The sequence below is a fragment of the Lissotriton helveticus genome, chromosome 1_1 (assembly GCF_964261635.1).
Source record: "Lissotriton helveticus chromosome 1_1, aLisHel1.1, whole genome shotgun sequence".
NCBI lineage: Eukaryota > Metazoa > Chordata > Amphibia > Caudata > Salamandridae > Lissotriton > Lissotriton helveticus.
In genome coordinates this window covers 1,355,230,825-1,355,247,739 of record NC_136057.1, presented here as the reverse complement: position 1 = coordinate 1,355,247,739, position 16,915 = coordinate 1,355,230,825, and the positions used below count along the sequence as shown (strand labels likewise).

Sequence of the window (16,915 nt, the reverse complement as noted above, 5' to 3'; positions counted from 1 at the left end):
CCTGCCGTGCCAGGCCGCTGGTGTTGGACTGACAGGCCTCGAGCCAACAGGAGGCCGCTCAACTGGCGCCGGGTGCGTGAGTCAAGGTCACCTGTGGGCAGAGAAGGAAAAGTCACTTGTCGGTAGCTCTAGTTCTGCAGGTTTGAAATCGTTTCATATTTTCAGTCGTTTAAAGGCAGGTCTCCGTTTGGCTGTGAGGGGTTCTTGAGAAACGAGGGCGTCTCTCCATGGGCATCCGCAGAAATGTTTCCAGGGGGGGGGGGGGGGGGGCAACATTTTAACTTCATCACTCGCCTTCAAGGCACGTTTAATGCAGACGGCCCATTGTCATTCTTTTTGTGATGATCAGCAGCAGAGAGAATGACAATGGGCCTGTCCTCAGTCTGCTCGAGGTCGGGGAGGGGCTGCTGCAGCCTCTAGAGTTCAAAGAGAAGTGCGAGAGGCCCCAAGTGAGAGAACATTTAGGGCCATATGTATCAAGCAAATTCGCATTCGCAAAGGCCGAAATTCGCAGAATTTCGGCCTTTGCGAATGCGAATTTTCAAAATGGAATGTATTAAGCAAAATCTGGTGCAAAATAAGGAATCACAAAATTTGCGATTCCTTATTTTGCAATTGCATTTAATGAATCGCAAATTTTGTGATTCCTTAAATGCAATGTATGTAGCAAAAAAAATAGCAAAATGCCCTTAAGGGGGGGGGCGTGGCCAGCAGCCAACGATGGCGGCGGTGTAAAAGGCGAGCTCCGTAGCTGAGGCGGCCTCCTTCAATATCCGATCATTTATCCGCTGACCAATTGCTAATTCCGGGAAGGTGCCGACTCCCAGGACCGGGCGGTGCAAGCGGAGACCAGCAGTTTAAAGATCCGACAGTGTGGCAGGCGGTTCGGAGTGCGACCAGGTGGGGCCGCTGGTGCCTGTTGGAGCCGGGGAGTCGCCTGCGGTGCGGAGCGGACCGGAAGTCCGCCGCAAGAGGGGAGACGCAGCCGGAAGTGCCCGCTTGGTGACGAGCAGCGGACCTGAAGGTGACCGGGAGGCGGCTGCAGCGCCGGTGTGATATCCGCGGAGGTAGCGGACGTACAGCGGAGGGTCCCAGCGCTGGATGATCCTGTGCCTAGAGTGGCTCCCCTGCTCGTGTGATCCCGGCGCCCGCGCCCGAGAGAGCGTGGGGGCTGCAGGCGCTCCACTGGATGCCCGCCCCGCTAGGGCACAATCTGGTTGACTGTTTGGGCGGTGCGAGCCGCTGTGCACCTAGAAGTGAGACAATCGTCCCTGCGGGGGAGGGGTGTGCTCCCGGACGGCGGGACCCTCTACACCGCCATATTTACCGGCGCCTGGCACGCCGCAATCATCACGTACTGCCCCCTGGGGACATACAAAGGTCCGGGAGGCCCCGTGTCCAGGTAGGAGCTGAAGCGAGTTGCTGGCCGGACTGGGACGGCTCCGTTAGGGTTCGAGCACGCACATGGCTCGTGTCCCTGGTGGCGTCTGACAGACTCTGAGGGGTCGATACCGGATTTGCCTACTGAGCCCGCGCGGCCCGAGATTGGGGTGGAACAGAGGGCCTGGACCGTGCGCTGCGGATTACCCCCCGTACATCCTGTGGGCGGTTGAAGAGACTGCAGATAGTACTACAGGCCCGGCTGGCGCACTATTGCGGCGCGGTCACGACACATCTGCCACGGGAGCGACATACCACTGGATCCCGAACAGCCGGAGGCTCTGCAGGGGGGGGGGAAGGTCTGGTTACCTGTTGTCACTGAGTTACGGACACACTCCGAATGGCTGGTAAGGGCGCCAAGAGCGGAGCAGCGCAAGCCAGGCTGGAAAAGTATGCCTACGAGCGGGCCTCCTCCTCCTCACAGGAGCCCAAGACACCTCCGGGCAAGGCGATGGAGGCAGCGGGCACCAAGAAGGCGACCATTGATGATGTCATGAAGGCCCTGGCCCAAGTCCAGATGACGGTGGGTTCCATATCGTCCGAGATCACACTCATAAGGGCGGACTTCCATAAGATGTCTGAGAAGGTGCAGTCGATGGAGGTGGTGACTAAATCTCTGGTGGAGGATGTCGCGGAACTACAAACGAGCATGGAGAGGGTCACGAGGGAGAACAGGGCCCTGCGCGACAAGCTGGATGATCAAGAAGGGCGCTCGAGGCGGAACAACATTCGCATCGTCGGGGTTCCGGAGTCGGAGGGTACGAGAGCTATGGACCTGTATGTGGAGGAACTCATCCAAACACACTTGCAACCGAAAGGACTCTCTACCTTCTTCTCCGTGGAAAGAGCGCACCGGGTTCCCGGAGGCCGACCCAAACAGGGAGCTACCCCGAGACCAATAATAGCTCGCCTCTTCAACTTCAGAGACAGGGATGCAATCCTTCAGGCGGCCAGGAACTCCCCACCGGTCCGTATCCATAACGCCACGGTTGCATTCTTCCCGGACTATACTGCGGAGGTCGCACGACGACGCAGGACCTTTTTTGAAGTAAAAAAAGAACTCAGAGCCAGGGAAATTCCCTATTCCATGCTTTTTCCGGCTAAACTCAGGATAGTGGCGAACAATAAGACTTGGTTCTTTGAATCACCCGAATCTGCACAGGAATGGCTAGAGGGGTGGAGGCCGGTGTCCCGCCCGCGCCGCTCCAATAGGACGACCATACGCAGCGCCGACGATTCCCATCCGACTTCCCAGGCGTCTGGGGGAGAAGCTGAAAGCAGTTCACCTCTGCACGATATTCTAGAACCGGGCGACGCGGAAGACTGATTCTGCCACACGAATGCCTTTTTCCTGTTCGATTGTTTTGCTGGCCGGGAGTGCCGCCATGGACACTGGACGAGGGACCTCCGGAACTGACACGAGGGGGTCGCTGACTACGGAGGGTCCTTAACCCCAGCGTGCAAGTACTATGTTTGGGGAAGGGTCTAAGCACTCTGCTGAGTTGGGGGGGCGGGCAGTTTTGAGTCCGTTGAGCAGGGGGGCAGGGTGGGGGGGAGTTGGGGGGGGGGAGGTTTTCTGTTTTCAGGTTGGTCACGCTGATATAGAGTGGAACTACATGGCATGTGTGTATAGCTTGGCAGGTTTTAGGCAACACGATCTGACTCCCTCAGAGCATAGCGATTGTAGTGTTAGAACTGTAATCTATGGCAGAACGGTCTCGGGTTGATGTTGGGAGGGGGGATGCGGAAGTGAGACGGGTGCCACAATTGGGTGTCATGTCATGGAACGTACGGGGATTGGGGGACAAAGTCAAGAGGGGGCTTGTACTGCACTGTATACGGCGCTTTAATCCAGCCTTGGTCCTACTGCAGGAGACACATCTAACGGGCACGGCCACGCGGGCCCTGGACAGGAAGGGTTATAGTATGGTTGCACGTGCGGAGTTCACTAGGGGTTCCAGGGGTGTGGGTATCCTCATGCACCGCTCCTCGGGATTCATCGTTCAATCCACCAAGACGGACTCGCAGGGCCGGTTTGCGGCTGTGCATGGTCAGTGGGAGGGGAGGCCTTTGAATGCAGTCTCTGTCTATATTCCGCCGGCACTGCACGCAATTGCCCTTCCTGATCTAGGAAAATTTCTGTTAGAGCTGCCTGAGGGTGATCTGATCTTGGGAGGGGACTTTAATGCTGTGGCACATAACACACGTGATAGATTTCCGGTGCGTGCGCAGGACCCTGGGCCCTCCCGCCTGCATGGTTTCCTGGAAACACAAGGTCTGGTGGACCTCTGGAGGCACTTTCACCCGGAGGATCAACAATATACATTTCACTCGGCAGTCCATGACAGTCTGTCACGGATTGACTATCTCCTAACACTGGGACACAGCCTCCTCACTATTACTGATGTGCATATTAGACCCAGGGGAGTTTCAGACCACTCACCATTGACGCTAATCGTCTCCAACCCCGTGCGGACCCGAACACGCATATTCCCGATTTACCCCGGATATCTTAGAGTGCCCCTAATCACCAAAAAACTGAGGGAGGGTACTACAGCGTATTTTGCTGAGAACGAGGGATCAGTGGAATCTCCCACCACCCTCTGGGAAGCCTATAAAACGGTCCTTAGGGGACAGGCCATTTCCATTATAGCTAGTCATAAACGTACACAAAAACAGGAACTTGTAGCCCTTGAGAACGACCTAGACAGAGCTAACACCGACCATGCCACTAATCCGACCACTGACACGCTACATGCACTGCACTTATGTCAACGACGTCACACTGAGTATATACGTAGTAGGGTGCTAGATAACTTAGCGGCCACAAACCAGAGGATATATGAAGTGGGCGACAAGGCCGGCAAACTCCTTGCATGGCTGGACAGGAAGAGAGACGGGCAAAAGACCATACTGCATCTGAAAGATGGCGAGGGTCTGATGCAAACACACCCTTCTGCAATAGTGGAACTGATGGCTGACCATTTCCAGGCTGTCTACACGCCTGACACGGAGGTTACCCTAGAGATGGCGGAGACATCTCTTGTGGGGATACCTACCCGCACTCTGTCACAGGCCGACATGGATGACCTGGAGGTGGACTTGTCCTCTGGGGAGCTCCAGGCGGCTATAACAGACCTGCATTCGGGGAAAGCAGTAGGTCCCAACGGGATGCCAATAGAATGGTACAAGTTAATGTCAGACACGCTCTCTACGCCCCTCCTTAATATGTTTCAGGACAGTTTGGAGCAAGGTCAACTACCGCCCGACCAGCGAGCGGCGACCATTGTGACAATTCCTAAACCTGGCAAGCCGCCTGAGAATTGCGGTTCGTACCGCCCGATTTCTCTCTTAAACGCCGAGACTAAAATCTTGGCGAAAGTGCTGGCCAACCGGCTGCTGCCGCATCTCGAGCATTTGATCCATCCTGACCAATCAGGTTTCATGCCACATAGAAGCACGGCGATGAACTTGAGGCGACTGCACGGGGTAATGGCGCGGGCACCGATGTTGACGGAACCGGCGGCGATCCTCTCGCTCGACGCCAAGATGGCCTTTGACATGGTAGAATGGAGTTACCTGTTTGCGGTCTTGAGACACTTGGGATTTGGCCCGAAATTTATAGCGTGGATCAAATTACTATACCGAGACCCAGGAGCGCGAGTCTTGGCTAACGGCCGTCTCTCCAGAGAAATATCGCTGAAGAGGGGTACGAGGCAGGGCTGCCCGCTCTCACCGCTTCTATTTGCCTTGGTCCTGGAACCGTTGGCCACAGTCATTAGGACTACCCGACTGCTGAGAGGCGTGCAATGGGGGGATGGCTGGGAGGACAGGGTGTCATTATATGCAGATGACATGCTGGTATATGTGATGGACCTGCCAATCAGTATACCGGCGCTATTGGCGCTGTGCGAACAACATGGAAAGGCTTCGGGCTATACTATTAACTGGACGAAATCGATTCTCTACATGCTCAATGGCGCGGCGCCAGACCTGGGTGACGGCTGTCCATTGTTACTGGCGGATGTCACCTTCCGCTATCTGGGGATCCATGTTACGCGGGACCATGGTACTTTCCGACACCTGAACCTTAGACCGTTGCTCGATCGTTTGAAATCGGATGTGCGCCACTGGAGCACCCTCCCCTTGACGCTCTTAGGGAGAGCAGCGCTATTCAAGATGATGGCGCTGCCCCGTTTTCTTTATGTCCTGGAGAATACGCCGGCGATGGTCCCGGTGCAGTTCTTCCGGCAGGTCTCTAATCAAATATCGAGTCTAATATGGGGGACCAAACCGGCAAGGGTGGCGCAGTCGAAGCTGGTTAGGGATTGGTATAGTGGGGGGATCGCACTCCCCAGCTTGGAGCTCTACTACTGGGCGGCTCACCTTAAGGTGGTTAATCGGTGGTTGCATAGCCCGCAGGATGACCCGGCCCTCTTAGCGGATAGGAAACAGCTTGGAACTGCCACCCTGCTGGCCCCTCTCTATGATAAAGGGCTGCTGAGGAAACTGGTAGGTCCCACTAGACACACAGTGCAGCTGTGGCATAAAGCCCAAGCGCGACTGAAGTGGGATGGAGTGCTCACGCGCATGACGCCGCTGTGGGACTCCAAAGCCCTGGGTAGCCTACGACACAGTAAGGGATTTGACCAATGGGACACCATCGGGATCTCAGCGGTTGGAGACCTATGGGTGGGGGGGGAAGTGGTACCATTTGCGGCGCTCAGGGAGCAGTATGACATGAGAGAAACAGAGACTTACCGTTACACACAGATACGGCACGCATTGTTGGCGGCGCTGGAACCAGGGGTCACGGTCCCAGAGTCGGCTCCCTTAGAGGACCGACTGTTGACAGATTACATGGAAAGCAAGGCTACTTCACTCACCTATCGTAAATTACTGAACAACCTGCCGGACCCGTTGCAGACACTGAAAAGGGCGTGGGAGGAGGACGTAGGAGACTTAGATGAGAATAGCTGGAATGCCGCACTAGCTTCCCCCAGGGAAGCCGGAATATCGGCAAGGTTCAGACTAGTGCAATTTAAGATACTACATCGAGTCTACTACACACGCACTCTGCTCTATAAAATACACAGGGCCGACGATCCGCACTGCCTGCGCAAATGCGGAACGCTGGGGACACTGTTTCACACACTTTGGGAATGCCCTCATGTCACGACGTACTGGAGGAGAATCACACGCACTATGGCTCAAACTCTACAAGTGACCGTTGCGCCTGAGGCCAGGCTCTGCTTGCTTAATGTGTGGGGCCCTACTGATTTATCTACATATGGGAAGCAGTGGGTGGGTATAGGTATGATGTTGGCAAAACGCGATATAGCGCAAAAGTGGGGGGCGGAAGAAACACCCACCCTGGCCCAATGGTGTAAGAACATGGACTTGATCATGGTAACGGAAAGGGCGGTGTATAAGCAAAGATCTAACCCACGCAAGTGGAATAAGCTATGGCTGCCCTGGAATGCATATAGAGGGGATATTTGCGAGCCTCTACCAGAGGAAGAAGACATGGACAGCTCGGGGGATGATGATGAGGACAGCTAGAGCTGAGAGGGTGTGTTGGACGCGGGTAGCGGGTGGAATGGGATGTTTTGTGCATGCCTGTTGGAGATACCTTTCGTAATAATCATATGACGTATAGGTTGCACTACTGCTCAGCTATTGTACATTGTGAGATTGAATGTCGGAATGAATGCCAGATCTCTATTCAGTGACCCTTTTTTCCTAGTTCTTAGTTATTAAAACAGAAAATGTAAAGTGCATTCAAGATTAAGTATGGCTGAATGTTGAAGCCATGTTGCTAAAGGTCACTGAATCCCTTCGTGATTATTGCACTGCAACAATAAAAATATTTAAAAAAAAAAAAAAAATGCCCTTAAGGAATGGCAAATTACCACCAACTTCTAGTTGGTGGTAAGTTGCGAATTCCTTGAAAAATGCACATTTTTGCATTTTTCAAAGTGCCATGTGACGCACATACATGCCCTTGGAGCATGTATGTGCGCCACATGTGCACCCATGCATATTTCAGGGGTGCAAGAGGGTGTCCTTTGGACACCCCTGCACCCTTGAAATTATTCTCAATTTGCGATTTGCAAATTGCGAATCGCAAATTGAGAAAAAATTCCCATTCCTTCCTATGGGCCTCCTAGCCCGTAGAAATGAATGGGAAAGTATTCCTTAATTGCGAATTCGCAATTTGCGAATTCGCAATTAAGGAATATCAAGAAATCGCTAAAAAATTGCGATTTTCTTGATACATACCAATTTGCGATTCTGAAATAGCGATTTCTTTAAAATCGCTATTACAGAATCGCAAATTGGTACCTTGATACATATGGCCCTTAAACTCCTGGGGCTTCTCGCAGGGAAACAGCCTGCTGTAATCTTGAACATTACGGACCAAAAGGAATGGGACCGGCGATCCAGGGGGGGGCAAGCGCACCCCCTTGCCCTCCCCTGTGGACGCCTATGCGTCTCTCTCTGCACTGGGAGGTACGGAGGCAGACACTCCCCTTCTGCCATGCGCGAAGGCGAAGCCTGTTACATTTGGTAGGGGTGTCGGTTACATATCAATGACCATCCAGGTGCAGGGGGGCTCAGCCTTATAGAGCTTCCAACAGGGGTACAACTCCCCTTCAACTGCCATGTGGCCCCCAAACACCACTGCCAACAACAGAAAGGCTGGGCCCCTCTCAGAGGTTGACACCAAAGGTTGCCAAGTATCTGCAGGCACTTTAATTCAGTTATCCAGAAGGTGGGCCCAATCCCTATGTTCTGGAGCAGGAGGTTTTAAGCTTGACCCCAAGGATGAGCTTACAAAAGTCACCCATGCACTCGCTGTGTCCTTTGTTTCCAGAGACAGACACCTACTTTCTAACGCCGAGCTAATGCGCAGGAACTAGCGAACTGGACTCCATCTTGAGAAGGTTTTGATCCCTCTCTTCTGTGCAACATTGAATATGACGGGATACCCAAGTGTTATAGAAAAATATGAAAATGGTTGCATGACAGAAGCACACATGGCTAAACTACACATGCCTCTACAACACAGCTCTAATAACGAATGTGTCTGAACAACGCATTCCTTTACCACTCATGCCTTTACCACTCATGCCTTTACCACGCATGCCTTTACCAAGCAATTTCGTGGAAAAGGCAAGATTGGTAAATGGATGTGTGATAAAGATCACACCACAGGCCCTCCACACTGAGCCCTAAAACCCTGGCCCCTGCCCTATAAACAACCCGACTCCCTCTTCGAGCCCTAAAAATGACCCGTCCTAAAACTTACAATGATACCACCACCAACCCTAAAACTACCCTGCACTGAGCCCTTTAATACTCTGGACCCTGCCCTACAAAGAGCCTGACACCGTGAGCCCTAAAAACGACCCATCCCTAAAACCTTAAACCACCCGACTCCCACTGCCATGAGCCCAAAACCCTGGCCTCTGCCCTATAAACAACCTGACCCCCCCCACCTTTCCCAAAAAACGACCCCATTCCTAAAACCTAAAAGTACCTGACCCCCCCCTGCCCGGAGCCCTAAAACCTGGGCTCCTGCCCTATAAACAACCCCGAGCCCTAAAAACTACCCCACCCCTAAAACGACTCCAAAACCCGGCCCCAGCCCCTCTTACCTGTTTACGACGTGCTTTCTGTCCCAACGCTTCTGGTTCCTGGACATCTACAGACCGCGCACTCCCTTAACCACCCATATGCTTGATTAAAGCATATGTGTGATTAGGCATATGTGTGGTTAAGGCAAGCGTGTTGGTGGTTGTAGGGAAATGGCATGTGTGGCTCTGCTGTGTTGTAAAGGCCATTTCCTTAACAAAATGGCTCTTTCAGGTAAAGTCTGAGTTGAAAGTAAGGTATGATTCGAACAACAATTTCTTTAGATGCAATGACTGGAGAACCCTGGATAAAGGTCAACTCACAAATTTCATAGCACGGTTACAACCTATAGAAACTTAAAATACCCACAGGGTCCCAAGTATACTGACCTCTAAATCCCCAAGTGGTACAGGAGTCTTTTCGGGTATAGACAAACGTGACCAACCACACTTGAAACCAGGGTTTGAGCGCAGCTCGCAGCCATGCCGTATTATAAAACTAAATTGTCGCACGTGCCCAAGACCTGTTGCTATCGGATTATGTGGCACAGGTGCGGTGTCTGAAACGGCACAAATATCTGGACAAGGCCTTTTATCACCTTCTGTCTTATATTTCAGGTCTGGCCTTGGAGCAGCATTAGGTGTTTCGAAAGCCTCGTGCAGTTAAAATATGAGAAATAAAAGTACATACATGTGTGAATACACAGAGGAGCTTTGGGTCAGCTCTCGTCTTCATCAATCGGTTTGTTCAAATGTCATTCACCTTTTCCCTCAACCACCACTGCATATAGCAAGGGTACTGCAGTCATTGACTCTCTTGTACCAAGAGTAGTGGGGGTATGCCTGTTTAAGCTAAGTCAGCAGGTTACAGTAATTCAAAGCCAATCGTACAGTTTCTTTGTGATAATAAGACTCCTTTTTTCCTCTGATGTGCATTAAAACTAAAAAGCGTTACCATACCTCGTCTAAGAACACTTGCCTGCAAGCAAGCACTTGTACTGTTATATTAAAATGATCTGTGATGGTTTTATTTTTATATTTTTGTATTCAATGCACAGGGCTCTACACGTTAAGGCAGTGGCATATTCTTATTTTTATGGTATATACTTGAAATTAAAAAAAGAAACAAATGTAACCATTGCACTAGCTGACCTAGGCAAGGCAATGGTTTAGATAGCCTTGCTCTGTTGAGCTGTTATCCTTGCCTCCTCCTCTGTGGGGAATGAAGGTAGCTGTCAGCCTCAGTGCTGAGTGTACATTATGGTTGAGGTTGCGGAAAGAGGGGCGCAGGCTGTGCCATTTTCTGGATATGACCGTTCTGACAAAGTTTGGAGCCTCCCTTTATGCAGCAGAAGGGGGGGGGGGGGTCACTGGGTAGGGAAACCCTACCTTCAGTGGAAGAGGACAGGCAGAGCCCTGGGGACCCTCTGTTGTCTGTCCCCCAGGAAGTGAGTAACTGCAGCCCCAGTTCATGTAGCATGGATACCCATCTCCAGAGTGTATAAACAGCAGCCTCACAGGGTGAGAGCTTTTCTGTCATCTTCTCGGTTTGGGGTTGAGTGCTGGCTCTGACGACACTATTTTCAAATACCTACCTCTCTCTGCACCTTCTAACACGTATTCTTTGTTATTCGTGTTTGGGGGTTTCTGAGGTTGGGTTCGGGGGCTATTTCTCTCCCTGTCCTGCAGTGCCTCGTGAACATGGATTTAAGCCGGTGTATGGGTAGCCTGTGGTCGACCAGTAAAAGTGGGATTGTGTGGTCAGTGTGAAGATATGGCCGGCGCGCTTCCGGGCCTAAATGTTTTTTGCGGGTGGTTCTGACCAGCACCCCATATAATGTAAATAACAAGGACCCCCTGAATAAGATTGATAATTTATCTGTCAGGGAAATAACCAATGTGTACACAAAAATTCGTAGAACACAGTTAGGGGTAGTTGCAAGTAAAGAAATCTAACAAATTTTGTTTATATAAAAGTATAACATTTTTAATAACTTTTCTTATTTAAAAAACAGATATTACTAAACATTCACATTATACAAAAATAAAAATACACTCAACACAAACATATATCAACGTTATGTAAAAAAACCTTACATAAAAAGCACAATACATTAGACAGTCATGTAAAAAATGAATAAAGTGGCAATTAATGGTCTCGACGCGCTTTTCGGCGTTCTGAAAAAACGCTTATTGACGTTTTGCTTTCCTTTCTGGTAAGGAATATTGCATTTAACGTTAAGTAATTTATTTCCAGACTTAAATTACTGAGAAATTAGGCTATTGTTACTTTGTAACGCCCGGCTTTGTTTTTCTAGAATCGTCCTTTTAGAAGGAAACACACCTCGATAAATATTTTCCAGTTTTTCCGAGGAAATCGATTATTGCGGAACGGAACATTTTAGACTTCAAACGGCTTGTAGTATTTCATTAAAGGAAAATACTTTGAAATGTAAGTGCTATATTTTTCGATATGAAAAATTAGTGAATAGACTTAGGGCAACGTTATAAATAACTTTTATACCAATTCTGTATGGAATCTCTATCACTTCTTTTACTGCTGTTTTGTGATTAATTTTGTAGTTACATTCACAAGAAACGTGAGGCAATTTTTGAAGAGAGAATTTGAATTTTATCTGAATCCTACATCGTAATGGATTCCGTATTCACATTTTAGGTAAGCGCGGATACACTACATATGTGTCTAGCCTGGCTCTGTTTAATTAATTATATGTTTCGATCCGAGATGGCTAAATGATTGATTTACATTTGCTGTTAATTGCGTAAAATGGAACGTTTCTAACATGAGCTGGCTAGGAAATTCATTTTTTGATCTCAATTATATAGATATATACCATCACGATGTATCACGATTAGTAATACAGTTTCATTGAGAGATCTCGTTCTGAGTGGACCAATTCAATTAAGTTATTGGGTCCAGTACATATATGTTGTGCTTGTCAATGTTATTGGTTCAGTGAAGAAAATCGGCCTGTTTAATATACACCCCATCCCCTTTCTATCAACAGTTATACATTTTCGGATTTATTATATCATTGGTCCTGGAATCACCAAGGATAAAAAGACTACACGCTGTTAAAACCTTGAACTGTTTTTTAGTAAGTGATGGTTTCTATTCATTCCTGACCATTTTCAGAGTCTCTGGTAAATAACTATTCAATGACTACGATGTGCCTTCTATCATTATCATAAGATGGTACATTCTTTTCCAGGCTTTCCACTGTGGAATCTTGGGATAATACAATTGCTCAAATATAAAGTAATCAGTTTTGTAACTTGTTTAGCGAATGTTGTATGGCTATAACAAGTAGGGAGAAATTGTTGCATGGAGAATCTTTTTAGAATTTTTCATAATGATGCCTGATTTTATATTGTATGATATATATGCAATATTTTTGTTTTAATAAATGTTCATTACTGTATTCTTAAGTTCCTTTATTATGTTTTTCAGACATAGATTGTGGCTCCTGAAGAAGGCGTTTTTTCAGAACGCCGAAACGCGCATCGAGACCATTAATTGCCACTTTATTCATTTTTTACATGACTGTCTAATGTATTGTGCTTTTTATGTAAGGTTTTTTTACATAACGTTGATATATGTTTATGTGTTGTATTGTATTTTTATTTTTGTATAATGTGAATGTTTAGTAATATCTGTTTTTTAAATAAGAAAAGTTATTAAAAATGTTATAATTTTATATAAACAAAATTTGTTAGATGTCTTTACTTGCAACTACCCCTAACTGTGTTTTTTCTGACCAGCACTCCGCCTTGGACGGCGGTGTGAATGAAGGAAGGTTCCAGAAGCGCGCCTGTGCGTGGGCTAAGAAACGAGGCCACGTGTGACGGGCCAGGTGCGTGACGAGCTGTGCCTGGAGTCCACCGTGCGAGCCCGTCAGTCCTCAGAGAGTACGGTGCAAGCACGACGTACGCATTAGTGTGTAAAATGGCGCTTTGACAGTTTACACGCCTGAAACACTAGCCTGGCATATTCTACAACAAAAATCCCGCCTCACAAACATCCCCACACACGTACGCTTCACCCACGCGAACTCTGAGCAAATCTCGCTCTCTCGTTTCTCGGACCCTTCCCAAGACCTTCTACCTCCTAGCACCTTTCAGCAATCCTCGACTGTTTCACTCCTGCAGTTCGCCACCACCACCCACACTCCACTGCAAGGCTGGCTTGCCCCTCCTATGAACCACTCACTTGCCCCTAAACTCGCCACTTCCAAACCTATCCATTCCACGGGCTAGACTGGTCCTCACCAGAGGTAATCATGACCCCTCCCTTCCCCATCCTAACAAATGCCAGCCCCCACTGCATGGAAAACCCCCAAACCATGGAAAGCCCCCAAACACAAACAGGCCCTTAAACCCACTCCTTAAAGGACAGGCTGGCGGGCACGATGCACGACCCGCTGCTGTGCAGGGCAAGGCAGGAATGAGGAAGCCTCGCTCTGCACACCTACCCCAAAACCCTCAGCCCTCACCTTTTCACAACCTCCGGGCCAAGCTGCCACCTAGTCCCCTCCAGCATGCATCAGCCCTTCCAAAGAACCCTGGGTAATAACTGGACACGCCCACCTCATCCCAGGTACCTCGTTCTTATGGAGACAGGTGTTTGAGAGCCTCAGGGAGGCATTCTCTGGAGTGCCCTCGAAGGCTAAAACGGGATACAGGGATAGTCCCAAGAGGTGGACGGCTAAATCCCAGGTCCACCCTAAGGTTCTAGTGGTTTCTCGCTGGGAGGGTAGTTCACTCTCTGCTATGACTGGTTGATGGTTGCTCGGGCTTGGGTTGTAATAAAGCGCAGTGGAATCAAGGGGGCTGTAAGAGGGCGAGCATCTGAAAGTTTAAATGTAGAGCACCTAGGTAGCCCACCTACCCCATTCTATATGGGATTTGACCCATAAAACTGTCAAACAAACTGAAACAGATAGTCCAAGCTAAGGAATCCTGATGTTCCATCCCTTGAGTGCCACCAAGGGAAGGGTAGCGCTTGACACTCCAGCTTTCACAGCGCAGACCCAAGGCTGCTCCTAACTCCTTTAGGGCAAGGAAGAGACCACGGTACTCAGGGTAAGCTGAAACCAGGGCCAGGGATGTTATATCCACTAGCTGAACAAGTACCCGGTGAAGTTACAGGTACCCAAGAGTGAGTGATCCCCATATACGTCTCAGAGTGCAGGTGTGAGGTATTTTGAAGGTTCAAGGCGGGCGTGATTAACTCCAGAACATCATCTCCTTTATCATCTGCCCTATGACGTTGCTTAGAAGCAGCCATGCAGCCATAAATATGTGATCCCCAAATAAGTGTCAGGCTGCTCAGAGACTGTGGTTCTTGGGAACACCTCTGGTGGGGCACTAAGTGTATAGATCTAGGCTGCCAGCTACTCTTCCAGGTGGCCACAGGGCACACATCAAAAAACATCCAAACCACAGCTGCGGGGCACCCTCTCATTTAAGGAGCCAGGATGCACCTCTGACCCACAGTCTCACAGATCTCCACACCATACCCTGGAGGATTCCTTCAACTTGGAAAGGATGGAAGGAGCCAAGGGAAAAGCTTCAGCCTTGTGCCACAGCAACAAAAGTGACGCCCTCTCACAAGCATCCAAGGTGCAGAGATCCGCGGAGTACCTACCTGCGGCTGTGCGCATCTGGGATGTGATGGGCCTGTCTAGCGCCGGTATAGTGAGATCACTGACCCGGCTTCTGATCTTCGTGCCGATGTTCAAGTCACCTATATGGCAGAAGAAGATACAGTGAGTAAATATCCTTCCACAGAACCTAGGTTTCCAGATCAGGTTTGGTACCTCTGGGGATCCCTGTCCCTCGAATTTCTTGGGGCCCTCTGTACTCCTGTACCTGTAGCTTAGATCACAACCCACTGATACTTGTACCGGATACTCTCAGGGTATATGTACCTGCTCTGGAAACTCTCAGACCCCCCTGTAACTAGAACAAGGATTTTCATCATTCTTAGACATTCCTAGACTTCTCAGGCCTCCCGTTCTTTGCAGAGGACCTGCATCCATGTTTGGCAGGTTGCAAGGTTCCTCATCTCTCATATGTACATGTACAGGAGACCCGCAGCCCTCCTGAGCAATCTAGGCTTCCTTTACAGGGGATTCTCGACCATCATATCTGTACCCCAACTCTCCTGTACTGCGTTGGTTCCTGTGCCTTTGTCAGGCACCATCAACTCTTCTGTACATAAATGGGGGTTCTTAGCCCTCCTGTACATACATCAGGTATTTTCAGCACTCTTCAAACTCCGGGGTCTTCAGATGAAAGCAACGGAGTACTACTTGTGACTTACCCCAGTAGTGATAGTGGTGTTGTTCCACTCTCTTTACATCAGGAGACTGGGCACTGGATTCTCCTGCTGTCACTGCCATCTCCGGGGCTCCGGGGTCTTCAGATGAAAGCAACGGAGTACTACTTGTGACTTACCCCAGTAGTGATAGTGGTGTTGTTCCACTCTCTTTACATCAGGAGACTGGGCACTGGATTCTCCTGCTGTCACTGCCATCTCCGGGGACCCCCGGGATGAGGAAGACCTCCTCTTGAAAACTCTAATAAAGACAAAAGAAAACAAAGACAGCTCGAAAGATTGACCCAAGGCGCTATGGTTTCCACGCTGACCACATTCCTTGCCAGAACCCTCTGGCCCTTTAGATTTTTAGGGTGCATAGAAATCTCTGCAGTAGGAGCATGGAAGGTAAAACAAGGAAATACTTGGTAGCACTGCTGGGATCTTGACATTTTTCCAGACTAGCAGCAAGACATTCCTACACGGGCCAACAAAATGCCCTAGTGCCATCTTGTGACACAATCAAGATCATATTTATGAAGATCGTTGTGATACAGGACAGGCAGGAACCCCTACCTCTTGAAAGTTTTGCTACCACCCATCTCACGATAGCTGCACTGCCCTTGGGCCATGCTGGCTATGCGTGGGCTCCTCCGGGGGAGCTGCTGTGGCTTGGTGTCAGCCGACATTGACCGCCTACTGCCACCTATCCAGAGACTTCAGGCAATGTGAGGACTCGTGCCTGGAGGAGGCAGACCACACGGAGCAACTGTGACATCACAACTACTTTCCACCAAGGCTTCATTCATTGGCCAATCCAGCCTCTCCTACAAACGCGTGTCATCACTATAGTGACTGTCAATCTTCTGTCTCCACGGAGACGTACTCTTCTAGAATTTGGGTGATGAGGAAAGACCCATTTTCTATCTCTGTGGAAACCAAAGGACTGTACGAATTTAATTTTACACACCTACCATTTCAGACATCTAATAATTTAAATGTGCCCAATGATCAAACTCTGCCATCGCCAACTTCCCAAAGCTGAGAAAAACATTTCACAAAGTTTGGGATGTTGTAAATGTTTTACACAATTTGTTTTCGAAAATGTTTATGAACAATGTAAACTTTTTTTCAAATTCTTAAATAACTTCTGCAATTTCTGACTCACAACGTGCTTCAAAATGGAACTGTACAGAAAATATACAATGTAAGGTAACTGTTACTTTCCGGTCTGATCAGAGATGTTAGAGAATTCACACATTCAGTTCAAATGTATGACTGAAGTCCAAGCTGAAAGCACTACACGTTGTAAAAGCAAATATTTGCAGAGATGGATGAAGCAAAAAGTGTTCTCAAATGTATACTTTATTTTCAGAGCTATAAAATGGCTAAAGGTTTTAAACATGTCTTTAAAACGTTGCCAATATATAGTATGGCGCACAAAAAATATTTCAAAAATATAAAATGTGGAAAAAGCAAATGTGTTTTTTATACAGAT

At 49.0% G+C, this 16,915-nt stretch overlaps 2 protein-coding genes across 6 annotated transcripts in view; both read right to left on the bottom strand.

Moving 5' to 3' along the window:
* Nucleotides 1-15,504, bottom strand: part of LOC144772924 (uncharacterized) — a 180,047-nt gene extending 164,543 nt beyond the window's left edge. The window contains exons 1-3 of the mRNA XM_078657624.1: nucleotides 15,424-15,504; nucleotides 14,746-14,844; nucleotides 2-91 (exon numbers count right to left, since the gene is read on the bottom strand). Coding sequence (XP_078513750.1) covers nucleotides 2-91; nucleotides 14,746-14,844; nucleotides 15,424-15,502 — 268 coding nt within the window. The 5' untranslated portion in view covers nucleotides 15,503-15,504. The remainder of the gene's footprint in view (nucleotide 1; nucleotides 92-14,745; nucleotides 14,845-15,423) is intronic.
* Nucleotides 15,505-15,555: 51 nt separating this feature from the next.
* Nucleotides 15,556-16,915, bottom strand: part of LOC144772901 (uncharacterized) — a 273,873-nt gene continuing 272,513 nt past the window's right edge. For all 5 annotated transcript variants that reach the window (XR_013599865.1, XR_013599866.1, XR_013599872.1 and 2 more), the window contains one exon: nucleotides 15,556-15,679. Coding sequence is in view for 1 of the 5 variants with exons in the window: in XM_078657590.1 (XP_078513716.1) it covers nucleotides 15,596-15,679 (84 nt within the window). In the remaining 4 variants the exon portion in view is untranslated. The remainder of the gene's footprint in view (nucleotides 15,680-16,915) is intronic.